The sequence below is a fragment of the Cyclopterus lumpus genome, chromosome 10 (genome assembly GCF_009769545.1).
Source record: "Cyclopterus lumpus isolate fCycLum1 chromosome 10, fCycLum1.pri, whole genome shotgun sequence".
Taxonomy (NCBI): Eukaryota; Metazoa; Chordata; class Actinopteri; order Perciformes; family Cyclopteridae; genus Cyclopterus; species Cyclopterus lumpus.
Window position 1 is genome coordinate 9,754,079 of NC_046975.1, and position 19,157 is coordinate 9,773,235.

At 42.3% G+C, this 19,157-nt stretch overlaps 3 protein-coding genes across 4 annotated transcripts; 1 reads left to right on the top strand and 2 right to left on the bottom strand.

Annotated features, from left to right (window-relative positions):
* Nucleotides 1–26: 26 nt before the first annotated feature.
* Nucleotides 27–4,423, bottom strand: prelid1a (PRELI domain containing 1a). Its single transcript, XM_034543274.1, has 6 exons — nucleotides 4,313–4,423; nucleotides 3,627–3,749; nucleotides 2,511–2,736; nucleotides 2,293–2,406; nucleotides 2,100–2,178; nucleotides 27–1,384 (listed from the first exon to the last, which is right to left on the bottom strand). The coding sequence occupies exons 2-6, from the start codon at nucleotides 3,716–3,718 to the stop codon at nucleotides 1,263–1,265; spliced, it is 633 nt and encodes a 210-aa protein (XP_034399165.1). The 5' UTR covers nucleotides 3,719–3,749; nucleotides 4,313–4,423; the 3' UTR covers nucleotides 27–1,262.
* A 1,812-nt stretch (nucleotides 4,424–6,235) lies between these two features.
* On the bottom strand, nucleotides 6,236–7,348 carry npy7r (neuropeptide Y receptor Y7). The gene has a single exon (XM_034543273.1). The coding sequence runs from the start codon at nucleotides 7,346–7,348 to the stop codon at nucleotides 6,236–6,238; it is 1,113 nt and encodes a 370-aa protein (XP_034399164.1).
* Nucleotides 7,349–12,208: 4,860 nt separating this feature from the next.
* trim105 (tripartite motif containing 105) lies at nucleotides 12,209–17,117 on the top strand. Of its 2 annotated transcripts, none has more exons than XM_034544298.1 (7): nucleotides 12,209–12,307; nucleotides 12,780–13,103; nucleotides 14,082–14,177; nucleotides 14,863–15,096; nucleotides 15,244–15,257; nucleotides 15,386–15,501; nucleotides 15,725–17,117. In XM_034544298.1, exons 2-7 carry the CDS (start codon nucleotides 12,834–12,836, stop codon nucleotides 16,270–16,272), a joined length of 1,278 nt encoding a protein of 425 aa, XP_034400189.1. In that variant the 5' UTR covers nucleotides 12,209–12,307; nucleotides 12,780–12,833; the 3' UTR covers nucleotides 16,273–17,117. The 2 variants fall into 2 exon arrangements, with proteins under 2 accessions (XP_034400189.1, XP_034400188.1); XM_034544297.1 differs by having other exon boundaries at nucleotides 12,213–12,307; nucleotides 12,799–13,103.
* Nucleotides 17,118–19,157: the final 2,040 nt, after the last annotated feature.

Sequence of the window (19,157 nt, forward strand, 5' to 3'; positions counted from 1 at the left end):
TTACTGTACACAGACATCACAGCATGATTGGTACAAATGAAAAGTCCATTTATTGACAAGATATTTAATCAATGCAGTATGAGAACATTGTTGCACGGTTGTGTCATCAGGCCTAAGCTGAATGTACAATACAAGTTATCATTTTAGCCTCTGTACACACATTTAAAATTCAGGCAAAGACACTGAAGTCCATTGCAAGCCGATTGTAATATCAAGCTGCCAACAGTACGGACTTCCTCAGGCAATGCACTTCAACTTGAAGGAATCAGTCTGGGTTGGAGGATTAAGGTGTGGTCGGGTGAACTGAACTAAAGGACAACATGATTGAGACAAAACACAACTTTAACTTAAATCAAACACACACATTTGCATTAATCAGATATTCCATAGTATGCTAATCTTAGCCTCGAAAGAAAAAGCTGTTGATAATAGAAAACCATTATAAAATAGCATGACATACTTTAAAGGAACAGTAAAAAGTAAACGTTGTTTATGGGCACAAAGATTGAGCAAAGGTCTGTGGAACAGTAAGAAGGTTGGCTAAGTGCTATTATTACTTTATGGCATCCGGAGCCATAGTCAACCATTTCTTTAAGATGTATGGTTCATACTGAGATGATCTGGTATCAAACGTAGGGTTGTATTGGTATAAGATTTCCCCGGTACAAAAACAATTTTAGAAAATATCACGGTATTTCACAATTATTGTTGTTATCAGTTACGGTAAACCTTAAAGGAAGAAGATAAAATAATATAACTCTGTCTCTATCTCTCTCTCTAAGAGATGATAAACAAAATCATAAACCTTATAATAATAGCTTGTTAGTTACATGTTCGCACTGTAGAATGTTAAATGCCAACTACAAGATGAAAAATAATATAATCTGGGAGCTTTTAAAATAATATCCTATGATTATTAACAATAAACAAATTGTAGGTACACAACTGCTCCTGACTACCTTTAACTCAGTCTCAATTATGCCAGTTATTTTTTAATACCGTAAATAAGCAAATGTACACGGTACGTCAAATCTTCATAACTATTACAACCCTAATGAAGGTAGAATATATTCCAGAAGGCTGAAACAGCTTCATGAACCCAGCTCAGGCCTTTTATGGTCCAACCACCATTTCAGTACGTGGCTTCCTCATAGAGGAGTCTACTCCCGACGGGATCCGTTTGTCTTAACCACCAGGGCTGGGAGTAAAGACCAATCGGCCCCATTTTCAGTGGCTAAAGAACCGATGATCCACACAGCTCATCACACATATTGTTTCTTCTGGGCCTGTGAAGCGAGGTCTTTGGCTTTCTCCTTAGCTGCCAGCGCTGTCCCTCTGGCTCGCTCCGTAGCAGTTTCAGTTAAGGTTCTTGATGGAGTTTCACCTACAAAAGTCATAATATTGCTTGTAATTAATATCAGTAGAAATATTTGTATACTTACGTAGTTCTAGAGACACTATGCTATCAATTGTTAATTAGGAATTGTGTAATAAACAACACTCTGTGTGTGTCAGTCACAGGGATTTGACCAACAACAGATCACCAGTGCTTTGACAGGAATCAGATGGAGGTCGACACAGTTAAAATGCCAAACAAACATTTGCAAAAAAATTTTATTTAATTTTTCATTAAACTATCTTCTTACAAATTCAAATGATACAGTTAAGGAAAGAAGTGATTAGCTTGACTTTCTTAACCGTTTCTAAATTGACAACCAATTTTACAAGTTCAGCGTCAGTGCAGCCAAACTAAATATCTTGACTTTCTAATAAAATAGTTGTTAGATTTGGACTTGCAAGCATATTTTGCCAACCTTCAACCTTCTCCTGTTATACCCCCTTTAGAAAGCAAGCTTCACCCAAAAGGACAGTTTTTGGATTGGACTGATGTTTTCTTAATGAGCGTCACAGTTTGTCCCGTTCCTCCCTGCCAATCATTTGCCCATCTTGTACTTCCCATCGGCTAAGCTGAACATAACAGACTAACTAGCATCACAGCAAAGCACTGCAAATAAATTAAACGATGGTTTGTTCTACCAATTATTGTAATGCACTAATTACTGATTAGATTACTGTTATTATCATTATTGACCATTTACCTTGCATTTTGGACAGCACATATTCAAAGCCTTTCATGGTCTTTGTAACACTGGTCTTGAACCTTGCAAGACCAAATTCCTGGAAAGAGAAGTCACAGAGTCAGCCAAGTAAATAAAAGACAGAAAGATAGGTGTGACGCCCCACTTTCCCTGAGCTGTGACATAGCATGGCGCACCACTTCACTCTACTGACCTGAACAGCTCTCGAGAGCCCATAGATGTTGGTAGAGATCCAAGCTTCTCTTTTGATCTCTGTCCAGCTGCCATTGTCACGGTTTATTTGGTACTCACACCGCTCTTCCACGGACTGCGACAGAGGGGTAAGAAAATAAAATTAGAAAAAAAAGAGCATGTGATTGTGTTATTATTTTGTGCAATGCCGAGTGCCGATGGAATCCGACACCGTGGTACCATGAGGCGAGCGTGGCTGATGTTCCATGTGAGCGTGGTCATGGTCCTTTTCTGAGGGTCCACAATAGAGTCCTCAATGATGTATGCCGAGCTGGCCATGTGCTTTGGAAGGTACCGCTCCATCCAGCGAGGCCCTCGGCTCGTTTTGGTCAACAGTCTTCTGGATTTGAGGCAGTTGGTTGGTGTAACCTCTCGGAAAATGATGTCTTCAGTCAAAACATGGTTACTGTGAGAGAGAAGCACAAGATATGGATCAGGATTATACAAAACCTCTTTGAGGGCTTATACATATGTCTGTCAATCATTTTATTTAATTAAAATACTTTGTACTCACACATGAGGAACTGAACAATAAACTGTTTGATTAGATAGATAGATATGTATATAACAAGTAATTGATAATTAAAATTCTTGGAGATTTATTGATTATTTGATCTTTTCAACTCAAGCTACAACAAACAATTATTTTCACAACTAACAATCATTTCAGATGATTATTTTCTTAAATCCTTTGTCTACAAAATGTCAATACAAGTAAAACAAATGACCATCACAATTATGTATTCAAACTGTTTGTTTTGTTTGACCAGGAGTCAAACACCTAAAGATATGCAACTTACTATTATTCATCTATCTAAAGATAATCTCACAACAGTAGCCAAACAATAAGTAGTTGTCATATTGATGGACTAATTATTTCAGCTATGATGTTTACCACTTCACTGCTCTCTGGGGAAACAATCTAGGCAACCTCAGTGGAGGTGGAAGATATTTTCTTTAAGCTTTAATATTTTTTCAACAAAAGTATAAGCATCAATATGTACATTAAGTATTAAACAGTCAAATGAGTCATGAGGTGAGAGAATGCCATTAATTCCCATCATTGGACTAGTATTACTGACAGTGCATCATATTTGATCAGCTCACCACATCTTTAATATGAAATCGTCAGGAACCAGCACATTAAATGAAGTACCAGGCAATAAAACGTCAAACAAAAGTAAAGTACATCAAACTTAAACCACAGTAAACTTCTCCCCACCGGTTATACCCCACCACTGTTTACCCTCACCAGCAAACAACTGCTGGGACCCAGAGGCCCGCCGCTCCACTCACCTGTAAGGGTTGGGATATCGTTGCCAGAAAGCGATACAAACTTGGTCCCAGGTGCTTTTGAGCAAACCTGCGCAGCAGAAATACTTCACCATCGTCCCTTGCACCCTGAGGAGACACAGCACCCTGAGGAGAAATAGCACCAACAGGCTGTAAGCAGGACGAGCCGGAAGACCAATGCAAACACACACAGGGGCTCCGGGCTTCACTCAACAGCAGCTTAGGCCGCTCAGGAAGTTCGTGTTTCTGTACTCAAAAGTGTCAACAAGCAAGACAAGCAGCGTCAAATCCCCCGGCGAAAAAAAAACATGGACGAATTACAGTATTTAGCTTTGTTCGTGTAAGACCGTTAACTAACGTTACGTGTTTAAGAAACGTGGCCCGTTAACACGTTTGACTGAACTTTCCAGCTACATGACAGCTGTCAGCCAGATACAGGCACATTGTCCTCGGGCATGGCCACTGGACGACGTGGCATAACGGTACGGGTGAACACCAGACACCCGACCGCGGTCACATATGTCACGTCCGCACTCCCCGAGAGCTCCGTCGTTAGCATCATTAGCATCGTTAGCTTGTTGAGGAGAGCAACCTCGTGAATGAACAGCGCCGTGGGGCCCGGACATTTCTGACTTCCGCTTTTAAGAGGACCATTGATGCGTTTCATTTCCAGAGGCCACGGCGGTTACCTGTATGGCGACAGCAGTCAAGAGACAAGTGGCTGCATGTTGTACTCCGGTCGGGATGAAGTTCACCGCGCAGCCACCGACAAATCATGTCAAACGTGACTTCGACTAAAGGGGAAGGTCAAACACATGACGACACATCCGGTAGGCGGTGCAACATGCGATGCACCGTGAACACTAGAGGGCAGCAGCTGACGGTGCAAAACCCAAATGCAGCGTTCGAGAGGATTGGGTTTACTCCTGAATGAACTTTGATCATAATTGTGTTTGGGGGGCTCTAATGTAATGTAATGGTGTCAAAACCACAGGAAGGTGCACCTGTAAGGCTCCTACAATATATCTTCAACTCAAATGTAAAAAAACAACCCTTATACTATTCTGGTTAATCTGACCGTGTCTTGCTATTTTTGGAGCTATATCCCCTTGAGCATGGCATACTTTTGCTGGAGATGGATAATCTCTTGTGCATAAAATTATCCCTGAAAACATCTCCAGTCTGCAGCAAAAATCTTCACACATTAGCTCTAATGCCAAAAGGGTTTAATGTCGTGGGTCTAAGCTCAGTCCTTGTCTGCTGGTCGTCCTGATAAAGGCTTTGAGTTTCTATAATAATCTACAGTGCATGAAGGAATGTAGGCTAAACGAGGAAATCGATAATGTTGATGTCAAGTTCCAGCCAGACAAAAACAATGTGCATTATCTTTGCTGTACAATGAATCACACTTTTGTATGGTTGTTCATTAAATACTTTATTGGTGCACTGGTTCTTTTGTGTTGCTCAGAATGAAGTCTGAATGTTTACTTGAAGATTTGTATTCACCTCAAATTATAATGTCCCCTATATCCAGACTCTCTTCACATCTACAGATGAATTTTTCAGCCTTCAGGTTCAGTGAGTTTTAAGTTTATTTTGCTGCATTACATTAAGTATGGAGGGTAAATGCACTCCAACGACTACCCCAAAATGTTTTGAGTAGTCTTTGTATAGTGTCAGTGTATTACATTTTGTAATACGCCACAATTTACATGCTAACTACGCACTCAGACAGGTTCTGACATTTATCCAAGCCACAGTCTTTTTATTGGACACACAAAACATAATTTCTCCTGATGGTCAACTCAACTCTGAGAGTTATGTGTGCTGCGGGTGCTCAATGTGCCCAGAGGCTGTGTGGTTGATTCATGTTCCTGTGTTCATTATGAAAAGACAACCAACAAAGGACACTTTGACAGTTGAGTATGAAATTGCCTGTTTTGTCTTCTTCCAAATCCCCCCCCCCCTTTTTTTTGCCCACATTATACAGTATAATAACAATTTCTCACTTTTTCGATCATTCCTTGAGACAGTCTTGCTGGCCCGTCTAATCAGGAACAGCTGGTTGCCAGGTTCCTCTGGATTCCTTGGATGACGGTTGAATGTTACTCTCTGAGAATGTTGGAATTAATAAAAAATGCACCATTTGGATTAATTAAGAGAAAATTGTCCAAATGTTTTCAATAGCCAACAAACAGAAAAACAAGTGCGGAAAATATAACTTGTTCACACAGTCACAATAATCACCTTCAGTGAGAACAAACACTGGTATACCAGCCTCAGGCGATTTATGCATCGGAGGGAATTGGACATCATTTACCAACAAGTAGACACATTATATATTGTACTGAGTTAATCAACAGCCTATAACATTTTAAACATATATTTGAAAAGCTTCGACATATGTATTTTCACTAGTACATTCACAAAGGAAAGAAGAGCCTTACATAGAGCGATTGGCATGCAAAGCTTTGAGCACTCTCCAGTCCCATAGATACTCAAGATCAGGCCATTCAAGTCAAAAGGCTACTTTTGAACCATGAGCACCTCAAACCAGAAGTGCGTTCAGTGTCGTCAGTCACATCCTGCAGGCTTTTCAAATGGTGTCATTCTCATACAGCAGTCGGAGGTTGTCCGCCATTACGACCATTCAGAGTCAGCCTTCTTGTGGAACGTGTCCTGAACGAGCCCTCGGTGTGGAAGGAATCTGGCTTATCCTCACAACGGAAGACCATGAGGAAGCCGTTCCTGTAGTTTTTGTTCATCCACCCATACAGGAGAGGGTTGGTAAAAGTCGAACCCATAGCTATAATGTGGAACACTGTGTATATCAGTTTGTACTCCTTAAACCTGAGCGCCAGATCCAGATCACTGGCCAGCTGAAACACATGGAACGGCAGCCAGCAGATGGCAAATACCACCACCACCAGGGCCAACATCTTGGTGGTCTTTTTGCGGCGGTTGATGCTGTCGTTGCGGCTGGACGGACTGATGTGGTTCTTCAGTTTGACCCATATGCAGATGTAAGCGTAACTGATGATGGCCAAAGGGAGAATGTACTGGAGGAGCAGCATCGAGAGGCTGTAGATGACTCCGCCCCTGCTGGTCCCGTGGGGCCACTTCTCGGAGCAGACAGCGATGCGCAGGTTGATGGAAGGGATCTCTTCATGCCGGTACTCTCTGAAGATGGCCAGGGGTGATGCCAGGACAGCAGACATAGTCCAGGTGAATGCCATGATGAGGAAGCTGGAGTGCCACGTGAGGCGCCTGCCAAGATGGAAGACGATGCAGCGGTAACGCTCCAGAGCAATGACAGTCATGGTCAGGATGGATACATGCACACTCAGGGCCTGGGAAAATGGCACCATGTGGCACAGCACAGCTCCAAACTTCCACTCATCGAGCAGAGTGTAAACCAGAGTGAAGGGCAAGCAGAGAGTATCCACCAGGAGGTCTGCCAGGGCCAGGTTGGCGATGAAGAAGTTGGTCACTGTTCGCATGTTTCTGTAGCGAATAATCATGTAGATGACAAGAGCGTTGCCCAGCAGCCCCAGCAGAATGATTAGGGAATACGCTGTGATCAGGGTGATCTGGACTCCAAGGTGCTTGGTGATGTCAGTGTGGAAACCAGGGTGCAAACCTGTGCTGTTGTTGAGTTGAAACCAGGGGTCGGCTTCACCGGCCGCCCCTTCGCTTGTGGTGTTGCATGTGTCTGGTGGGCTCATTTTATCGATAGATGCCAGATTGAGGATGTGCCGACACCTGAGGAGAGAAAACGAGAAAGGTTTCTGACACCAGCTGGGCAGACTAGTATTCCGAACAAGATATTAAAAGAAAACGACAGTGGCAGTCATTGTGCAAAGGCTTCAGGTGTTCATTTGGCTATTTTCCACTTGTCTCTCCAATTCTGCATTTCTTGTCACTGGCAACATCACTGTCAAGCACACCCGCCCCTTGTCTTCACCACCAGGAGGGTGTGCCATATGCCCATGTGTAGTGGCATGATCCCTCACTTGCTTCCCACTGCTTCCGCTTGAACACCTGACAAAGCCAGAGAGCTGCATCCTGGGTCTTGTTGTTAGTGGGCTTTTATTTTGACCTCCTGGATATCGCCTGTCCCATTATCTCCCTCTCCTTATACTATACAATACTGTCTGTAATCTATTAATAATAATCTATTATTGTATAATATATATTTCTCAATAATATGCAACGGCGTTGACAAAATCCAACCTCTAATGAAAATCTGACTAAACTGATCAGATACAGACCTATTTCATTATTCTCTTTGTAACAGCTTGAAAGGGCAGTTATCATTGTAAACATACTGTTATTGAATCCATGTTGTATTCAACTGGAGAGTAATGAAACCGTGCAATTTAAAGGTTATGAGAATTATCTAATGCATGCAGTCAATTATTAGAACAATTACTTAACATTGCATTGAGGAAGTGGGTGTTCTGAAAAGCTAAGGAAAGGAAATACGCATCCCAGTAATGATAAGATGATAAGCAACAAGAAAATCAGATGTCAAACAGACCATGTTGCTACCTAGAGCGATTAAAGATGTTTCCCCGGTGGCCTGGGTACAAGTATTTGTTTGGTTATGCTGTTTTTTACAAGGGACACCCGTGTCATTATAAAGACTAAAGCCAAAGGATGAGGGAAGCAATGCAATCAGGAGGTATCAGAGAGTACACGGCTGCAGAGCCTCCGACTGCTCTCATATACAGTCGGCATTTCATAAAAGGAATAATTAGTGGTAGGCCTAAAATTTACGAAAGAAAAATCAGTGTTGGTCCATGTTCCACAACCGCATGTTAGTAGCCTATCTCTCTTTTCAGTTCTTTCTAGAGGTCATTATCTTGACATTTCTGACAATTTACCTGGGACAGGTTGAGAGCTCTTGCTGAATAGAGAGAGAGTACACTTTGATCGCGCAATGTAAAAACTACTCTCAATGTTTGAAGGAGCTGCTCATTAAGCAGATGCATGGTAATTACATGGAGTGGTATCTGCCTCAACCAGAAGCTTTCACCATATCCACAATTCTCATTTTGAAGTGTTACAAACTGGACACTTGTGTAGCTTTTGAGTGCTTTCTGAATCCACTGCACATTCAACGCTCCATTTTTTGTCAAATCTATTTAAATGCTACATAGGTCAATATTGTCCTCTGCAATTGACTTCAAGCAGCAAAAGGCCTTGACAACAAGTGTGTGTATGCATGTGTGTGTGTATTTGTGTGTAAGTGAGTGTGCCTGTGTGGGTATCTCTAAGCTGGTGTATACAATGAAATCATCTCTGGGTTCCTTATTAAGATTTAAGTATACCTTATAACATATTAGATGCTTGGCCTAAAGGAGAGGAAAGTTATGATTGATATATAATCGAAATACACAACGTGAGTCATGAAATGACTTGCAGGACCAAATTGTGGTAATGACATTTACAGTGTTGCCAATTAACACGAAAAAGCATCCACTGCGCTCCTGCATCCTATATCGGAGCAGACAGTCACCCAGCAGCACCCAGCAGGTGTTTTACCAGGCAGACTATACGGGCGACATTGGTCAGAACACCCTTTCTGATCGGGGATGGTCATCATGATTTGAGGCAAGCTCGTGCCACTGAGGAAACTGTTACCACACACCTGCTGGAGCGAAACAAATAATACAAACTAAAACCTACAAACAATCTAACTAGATTCGCAGGAACTCTACGCGCTGACATCAAATCATGATGAGACATCCAATTCCCAAACAAACATGCATTGATGCGTCGATCGTGCGTAATTTGTCTCCACTTTGATTTTCTGAATAGCGCGCATTTATATATCTCCAAGTGAGCTCTCACGGCTTAATTCCACCGACTGGACCTGTACGTAATTGGGACACTTTTCATGTCCAAATTACGCACATATAGGCAAACGATTTCATTAATGTACAGGTTACGCTGCGCAGAAGAACAGACTATTAAAAATCGTTCTCCTCTGGAATATACCACTGTGTCACTAAAGTAGCATCGTCATATTCAGTAAAAGTCCAAAATGAACGGAATGCACACATTGATGGACTCACCTTTCCCCACTATATCTCCTTTTGCAGACGGGTCTTCACTGGAGAGCGCCGTGAAACAAAAGGGTAAAATCCCGAAGCTCCTCCCAAACTGTGGCGCCTAGTGCGCATCTTGTGGCTCGGCTGTGCGTTCCCGAGGTAGTTCTGCAGGATCCACATCCGTGCCAGGGACTGTCACAGAGATCTGCGCTTTGTAGCTTAACCGGGGCATCTTTATCACAACGTATACATTAAAGTCATTTGATTACATATGTCATTTAAAGTGCCAATTTAAGTCACCAAGTTTTCATTTTTCCATTTATTTTCCATTTAGTATTCATTTTCATTTTATTTCCTGGCAGACATTCCCTTCTAAAGCGTGTTATTTCTTTATTCATCTACCCATACAGGAGAGAAGTTGTGTACAACTTTGAATGAACTTTGGAACAATTCAGGATTGTAAAGCAAATCCTCATATATTGCTCCAAATTACAACGGATCTAACTTCAACAATCACATGAGTAGCAATAAAACAAAACTGTTTTTGTTGTTGTTGTGCAACAAGGCATTGCTATAGTTAAATGTCTTAGTTGATTCCCTGCAGACACAAGTTCATCTCACAAGCTAATTTATGTGAGCTTCTGCTATGTTCTGCATTGGATTATTGTGTGTAGTGTGGTATTTGAATGCATTTTGCAGCAATAAAACAAACAAAGCAATTCACATTTATTTGCAGCTCTGTTTGAAAAGAGTAACTTTTGCACTGATGGTTTTTAACTATACCCAGTGGTGGGGATGTCAGTGTCAATAGATAATTAGGGAGCTGAAACATGCTGGCACTTTAAATTAGACATGAACAAAGGAGCTTTAACCATACTGAAAAACCATTGAACCAAGAGAATGCTTTGTGATTTCATATCAGAACCGGATGTCTCTCTTAAGCCTTGTCTCTGCATTACCCCGTTGAGAGTTACCTTTCACCATCCCAGCTCAGATATATATTACTTTAGATGACGCAATAATTAGTTCAATGATTGCCTCTGCAACAAAGATTAGCCTTATTGATTGGGGCAGGTGGCCTCTCCCCCTCAATGTATTCTTTCAATTATGGGAGCCATCCCCAAACCTTCATTTTCACTGCCACTCGGCTGACTAGGTGGACAGGTCCTTCGACCTGACTTGAATGCGTTACTGATAACGACTGTATCTCCTTACCACAAGCTTGCTTATCTCCAACTGGTTCTGAAAAGTAATGAGGAGGTTTTACAGTATAGAAAAACGATTGTATTGTGTCCGTTTAAGTTAAACTGTATGATTGTTGCATCTTCATTCCTCTCTGCTCATATTAATCCACATACTTGATTCATCTGTCGGGCTCCCATCCATGGCCTGGGACTATATGATTCTCTGCTCTCCATCTGATCACTGCTTCCGTTCAGGTCCTCTGAGAACACTGATGCCACTGATCTGATGCCATATTCAAAGACCGCAGTGTCATTGCATCGCACACCCATACATTGTTGTTCTCTCTCTCTCTCTCTCTCTGATGGTCTGTCATGCTGTGTGTAGGCTGTGTGAATTAATAAACATGGGCGTGGAGGATAGACAAACTGAGAAATCCCATTCCACGTTTTTTGTTGTTGTTGCTTTTATGTGTCTCATACAAGTGGCGACTGTAGACCTAATGCAGATAACAGTGTTTTCCTTCCTCAGTAATGCAAAATATTGATTTGAAATGTTGGACTGTGGAGTCTACAAATAGATTTCCTGGGGTCAACATTTGTGTGGGATGCCCCTGCATGGTGTACACAATGTGTTTGGAAAAGCAAAATTTATCCTGTCTGTATCTTGGGTTGCATGACCATATATATATATATATATATATATATTTAATGGGACACCTAATTTGATTGTCCCTCAAATTAGGTGTCCCATTAAACCTACTAGGCCATGTCCTCGGTGGGAATATGGAGATTTAACAATGAGACTAAAAGTTAGGATATCTTAGCCTGTGCTGCTTTGATTTTGTCCACTTTTTTTTATCCGTCTCTTGTAAGTCGGCTAACTTTCTGGAAGTGCTTACTAAATTGCTCGAGGGGTCCTTTAAATCATATGATGAAGGGATTTAGCATTTCTCCAACTGCATTTTAGTCTCTAAAACTGAAGCGAAGGCTTTGAAACAGTTGTGGAATAATGTAGAAGAATACAATTCACAGAATATAATTGATCTGTTCAATTGATACAATTAAAATACAATCCTATCCGATACTATTCCGAATATAATGGAGGATGTGAGTGCTTTCTGCAAATTTGATGCAGGCTCGAGGGAAGATGTAGCTTTTGTTCAAAGTAGTGTCAAAGATATATCTGTATCTGGTAGTGTTCAGAGAAACAGAGAGCAGTTAAGTGGAGAAGAGAACAAGTAGCTGTATTAATTCTAGAGACTATAAGAATAATGTTTTTACGACTTGCTGTTTGACGTGTAACAAACGGACCAATCAAAGGTGCGTTTGAAGCTCGCACATGCGCAATACGCGTCTACGTCTTGTATCAGTGGAGTCGAGAGCGCAGAGCAAATGGAGAGACTTTGAAGTATTCGGGAAAACATTTCTCGGAGCAACGGACTACGTAAGTTCACGAAAGTGTTAACTAAACGTTGAGCTATCTGTCAGCATGTCAAAGCTTTACGTGCGTTTAGTTTGGTGTCGCCTAAAGAGGCGGCTTCCTGGCTGCTACTCGGAGCTAAACGCTAGCAGGTTGTCAAAACAAAACAAAACTTCTGAACCAACTTTGTTCTAACAATGCACCTCGCCAGATAGTTCAAAGAGGCCCGTGACGCATCACACAATGCCCTTCTCCCAGTAGCCCGGATTTAATATTTGCATGTAAAGTAGCTTTCTTTCAACTGGGAGAGTGGAAACACCAGATTTGGTATGAGCGTTGGCCCTGAGAGGGGAGGGGCACAGCTCCCTGCTGGAAACCGAATGAGACGATTATGAACAACAGCAAGCTGTTGCACTTTGTTATTCATCTAATTTAATTTCAGCTGACTTAAGAAAGAGAGATGTCCCACCCCTGAGTGTTTGTCTCACTCTACCAGGCTTTTGCTTTCACTTCAGCGTGGGCAGACTTTGTAGAAGAAAGCCCTCTCACCATGGCTGCTGCAGCTCCATCCACCAAAGGCAGCCTGAGAGAGGACCTGACATGTGCCATATGCTGTGACCTGTTCACGGAGCCTGTCATGTTGGCCTGCATGCACCACTTCTGCAAACCCTGCATCTCCAGGTACTGGAGTGGAACTCGGGGGCCTGTCACCTGCCCACAGTGCCGCAAGGAGTTCAGCTCCAAGCATTTTCAAACTAACTACCTCGTGACAGCCATGGTGGAGAAGGTCCGGGCCACCACCTCCGACACTTACATCAAGGTGAGTTCAGACCTCCACCACCTGTTAAACCCCGCTGGCTGCCTTCCATGCCTTTTTATTGCTTGACTCCTGTCCCGGTCATCTGTTATTAAGCGTTTTGTAATCATATACAAATAAGCTTATACTCCAAAGTAAACCGCGTTCTGTTATGCAAGTTGAAAACATTTGTATTCTATCTTTCAGTCCACATCCGTGTTTATTTCCCCGTAGTTCCACCCTCAACACATCTTGCTTGAATTGCACTGGGCAAAGTTCCCTCTCCACTCCTTTTTTATATGGCTTTGTACAACTGGATATATGACTTAACTACAGCTGGGGAACCAATACACAATGCTAGAATGATAAAACAAACCATACAAAATTCCTGTAATAAATCATACCCTTGTCACTCTTGTTAATACATGTAATTGTTTTTCATACTGTGCCAGAAAGGTGTTTATTCAACTTTATGTTTCTTTCAAGAAATAGCTTAATTTGGGAACAAATGTTTATTCTTACCTCCACTTCCTAAAGCTCACTTATTAACATGTTATATATTAAGGGCCCTTTGTGTCAGACAATTTCTTGACACAATCACTCCCTGTAGTCTCTGCTGGATGCCTGGCAACCTCATGGAGTCTTCTGTAAAGTGAAAAAGGTGTACTTACTTCAACTACTTCTTATAGGCTGTAATTTGTGCTGTTGCACTAGATTGCAAGTGTTTCTGATATTCTTGTTCCATATAAAGTATATTAGATGGGCATCTTTCAGCACAAAGTACATCCTCAGAACAAACCTTCGAGTTGACCAACGGTTTCAGTCTCAATTGAAACTAAACATTTGAAGGTAGCATTATTTATTGCAGGGCTATTTATTTTGGCCACTCGGTAATCAGCATGTTTACACTTGTTTATGAGTTCCTTGATGCTCTGCTCAGTCTCTCTCTGTGTGCTGTTGTTCCTTTCGCCACACTGATTCAATATGCATGTTGCTGAACAGAAACAACTGAAAGAGACTTTGGAGAGTCATCGCCAGAAGAAGGAGGTCTTCATCAACAGTATTCGCAGAGACAGAGGCAAGATGGATGCCATAAAGGTACACTTCTCTGGGGACTTCGAGGGGTGGCAGCACTTAGCAGATAAGAATGCACATGAATCTCCCTAATGGTTGTTTGCAATATGTCGTAGTGTGTGTATATATAGTGGTGTTTGCAGAAGGCGGTAAGTGACAGTTTGTGCTTCCATATGTAAAGCATAATGGTCTTGCTCTTGGGTGCATAAATGATTTCTAACCTCTGACTTCGTTATGTGTTACCGATGCATAGGCAATCCTTACTTTACGATCTTATTCCTATGCAACAATTATTTCCTCTGGCAGAAAGAACCAATGGATCAAACCAAGCACTTTTAATTCAACGTTTGATTGCCAAAACAAAAGACGAGGCATATTACACCATGTGACAAACAGTCAGAGGAGACAGAATGATGAACACATCTAATTAGTATGAGACAGATGGAAGATAAGCTCTTGAGTTTAGTTTTGCATGCTCTGCCGATATGAACAGGAAATCCCTCCTCGATTTAACAACCTGTATTTGTTTGACATGTCGATCTTTGATGCAAAGTATAGCTTCATTACCCCTCGTTTGTCTCTCTCTATAGAGATGTGTACTTTAGTGGAAGCTATTTCGAGGTTTATTAGAGCAAGGCACTTGACAAAGACAGCATGATGCTAAATTACGTCCTCCACTTGTAACGTCAGCCATGTTTCTCGTTCTCAGAGAGTCGGAGCAGATGTGCAGGCTCGCATCAAAGGGGAATTCACAGCTCTCCATCAGATCCTGCACAACGAGGAGACCTGCACCATTGTGAAGATTAGGAGCGAGCAGGAGGAGGAGCTGGAGAAAGTCCAGCGCCACCTGGAGGCCACAGAGCTGGCGGTGGGGGAGCTGGAGGACAGTATGAGAGCACTACAGCAGGCGAGCACTGCCACTGAGAACACCATACTAGCTGAGGTGAGTTTGTCTCAAATGTTTTGAAATGTATAGATCCCATCTGAATTTTGTATAAAAACCCAGAGTGCCATGTATTTTGACTTTTGAAATTTGATTACATGTTAATCAGTTGCTTATGGGATTTTTCTTTCATTTCCTTCTCTCCAGCTCCCACAGCTGAGGTAAATGTTTCAGCGTGATTGCTCGTAGCATTTTTGCACCTTATTTGATTTCTACCTCAATTTGGTGTCATCTGTGCTGAGAATAAATGACCCTCACTAAACACACTTTTGCTTTGTTTTTCCAACAGGCCATGTGTGCAGGTGGATATTGCCCCAGAGTTTGATACGAATGCTTTCATCAACAAATACATGGCCCCGCTACAGTACATCATATGGAGAAAGATGCTCGCGTATTTGAATCCAGGTAATTTCCTCTGCGACGTGCTTCACTAGAAACACAAAGGACTCGACCTAACAGCGACTTCTGCCTCAGAAATGGGATTAATTAGAGGAGAAAGTACCAGTATTGAATAAAGATGTTGAAGTGGTAACAGAATGACACCATTGATGGGATATATTTTCAATTTTAATGCGACACGCTGTTGAGTTTTATAACCATTTAATGAATTGTTTCATTACTCTCAAAGGCCCTTCCCCATTAACGTTTGACGTCGACACAGCACACCCGAACATTCACGTATCCAGGGACAAAACCGCGGCGGTCGAATGTGACGTCCAGATCCCCCATGTGGACCAGGACAAACGTTTCCTGCAGTGCGTCAACATTTTGGCCGCCCAGGGCTTCCAGTCAGGCCGACACTACTGGGAGGTCAAGGTGGGATCCAAACCTAAGTGGGACGTGGGCGTGGCGTCGGAGGCCATAGACCGGTGCTCTCGGATTAAGCTGAGCCCCGAAAGCGGCTACTGGACTCTGTGTCTGCGCAACAGGAGCGAGTACTCGGCCGGCACGCAGCCCTGGACGCGTCTGCAGCTCGGCGCTACGCCTCGGAGGCTTGGGGTTTTCTTGGACTGTGAGGGGAGGAGGGTGTCCTTCTACAACGCCGATGACATGAGTCTGCTCTACTCGTTCACCAACGGGCCGCGGGGCAAGGCGTTCCCCTTCTTCAGCCCATGCTTTAGTGACGGCAGTCAGAAACCTATTAAACTCCTCCACTACCTGCCCCTCGCAACTTGATAAAAGCCTACCAGTGTGCGAGAGCTCTCTATTCACTTATTGACCACTTATTATTTCTGTAAAACAAGTTTAAAATTACAGATTGTTCTCTTATTTTCCATGCTTTAATGATCAGATATTACAGATTGCCAGATGCATCTATTTTCTTTTCTGAAATGTACTCTAAAAGCTTTGACATATTCATCATAAAATAAAATTCCACCGGCTCTAATCTGAAGAGGCTCGTTCGATTTGCAGAAGCAATCAGCGGACACATAAAAAGAAACTTCTATACTCAGCCTTTTGGGGTTGAATATAATGACGCTTAGATGCATCAAGATTTAATTTAATACCTTGCTGGTTCTTCACTGTTCAAATAAATATCTGAGCTAGATGAAGATGGTTGACATTTTAATAACATTCTGCATAATTGTCTGTCATCAATTGAGACTTTCCTTAGGCTCCCTTGTAAAAAGGTCTCATAATCACCATTGACTTCAATCAGCATGAAGGAATTGTTCCCTTTATGATTATACATTTGATGAAATAGTTCATGTTGTATGCATTAGTAGGCCATTAAATAGTTTTGCCTTTTTTTTTTTTATTTGAGATGTTTTATAATTTAGGTTTTAACCACCAACACAACATCTCATGAGTGCTTTAGATTACTTCTCGCATCTCCTGTTGATTGATTGTCATTAATATATGTTACAGGTGCCTGAATTTCAATATATAATGTACACTTTTTGTTGATGTTGCTCAATGAAATGTAGTTCCCTGCAGGATTCCGCCTATGCAGCACATTTATGTTGTGATTGCATGTCGGCTACGTGTTGGATCATTTCCTAATAAAGACCCAAACAATATCTGTAAAACCTGCTGATGCAAATAATATACGAAATCATCTCTTTCTTAAATAAACATTGTCTTTGACACTGCACTCTTCCACGACCCCACTTGAACATAATCAAGGATGTTATTAAGGCCCATCAAAGCAGAGTGCGCGACTGTGACTACGCCAGCCGTCACTGACCCTAGAACAGCAGGAATAGGCGGGCTCTCGGTTATCTTCACAAACATGCAAGAGGACTGACGTCCTGTTTCCTCCCGCCAGGTGAAAGGTCGTACAAACAGGGTGACAGTGGGGATGCCTCTGGGCTGCTCGATGGGCCTCGGGGGGGCACGCCGAAGCAGGATGCTGCTGCCTCCTCAGCAGATTGGAAGAGTGGCACAATGAAGTGCACCAGAGGGGGACCCTCGCTCTTCCTGCTCAGTGGCTATAAAGAGGATTGCGTTCGTGACTCCCTTCCAACACACTCACTTAGACCCGAATGCAGAATATAGTCAACTCAATTCTTCAGAATTGAAGAGAACTTTTTACTTTATATGAAATCTGAAGAGACGATGAGGGTAAATGAGGGTCACTTTTACCAGTAAAAATTATATCAAAACTCTCAACCAACCTGTGCAGTATACGCCAAGTCTATCTAGTCTCACACTTGTGCAGTGTGAAGTGTTTTAAATTCTGTAAGAATTCAAGGTAACACGGAATGACTAAATGATATACAAGTATACAAAGTATGCCTTTACTAAAGCCCCTGGGCCCCGCTCCAAACTAGCTGGTGAACATAATGAAGCATTTAGCTGCGAAAGATATATTCATCGGGAGTTGGTGGGGACCAAAACAGAACAAAAGGAGAGCGAACACTGGTCTCCATATCTGTTTGGATGCAAACAGCCAAATAATTTGTGAACACATTTTCTATATCAGCTTTATATGGAGATAATATATTAATGTTGTGTTGTTCTGCTGCCCTCAAGTGGCTAAGAAACACAATTAAAACAGCTTCAAATTGGATTAGGATTGTGAAATGTTCTATTTATTCTAAACTCCAGATAACATGTGCTCCAAACTGACTCAATGCATGAGCTTTTAAGGCGTATAGTTAGTTGGTAAATCATTTACATGCAAACGCTGCTATTTATTCTCCGCTGGAAGCTTATTGCCATAACCGCTGACTGATAGTGAACATGACCTACAACTGATGTGAAATGTTGGCTGCCTCAATCAAAACAAAACAAAACCCCCCTCTTAAACAGTGACAGCTATTGTGCGTGTGTCGTGCACGGGGCCCATGGGCCTCCAACTCCAGGCTGCATGCACGCTCCACATCCTTCCTACGATAGTCACTGCGGACCCGTCATGTGTTTCCTGACCCGAGGATGGGCCGGATGGAGTGTTGGCACTTCAAGGACGGGTCCTTGAGTCCGCAGTTGTCTCTCTCAGGAGCCACTGCAGCCTTATAAGTACTGAACACTTCTCATCTGACACAGCAGGGGGGCGAGCATGGTGTATCTGCACGAGGCCCTATATTGTTTGTCCCTGACATGTTTCATCTGCATCAGAATTTGGTAAACTCCTCAGACGCAGCTTTGTTGGACTATCGACACGATTTAGTGTGTTTATGTTCCCCCGAAGCCTTTTAATTACAACCATTTAATCTCAACACTGTCAACAAAGTCAGAGAGGTGGATTTCCGTCAGGGGGGTGGGAGGGGTTTATGCATGCCCACAATAACACGCGGTGATCATCTGACTCCCACCATATTGAGAAAGACATGGTATTCGGGCACAGTTAGGAAAGAGTCTGGAGGCAGCACCTGTTATGATTGTTGTAATTCCAAGAGCAGATAAAGCATGCTATTGATTTTGCAGCACGGTTGATTGATTGCACCGGCTTGAATGTGCATGCTTGGTCTTCTGAGAGAGCTTTGACTGCACCTTGAAGCCACATAATAAACGAAACGCACAGCTGCATCCAAAACTCTGTATATGCTCCATCAGCCAAGTTCACAGCTCTTGCACTCCGTTTGCCTTTTTTTAATTTTTATTTCAGAGTGTGCATG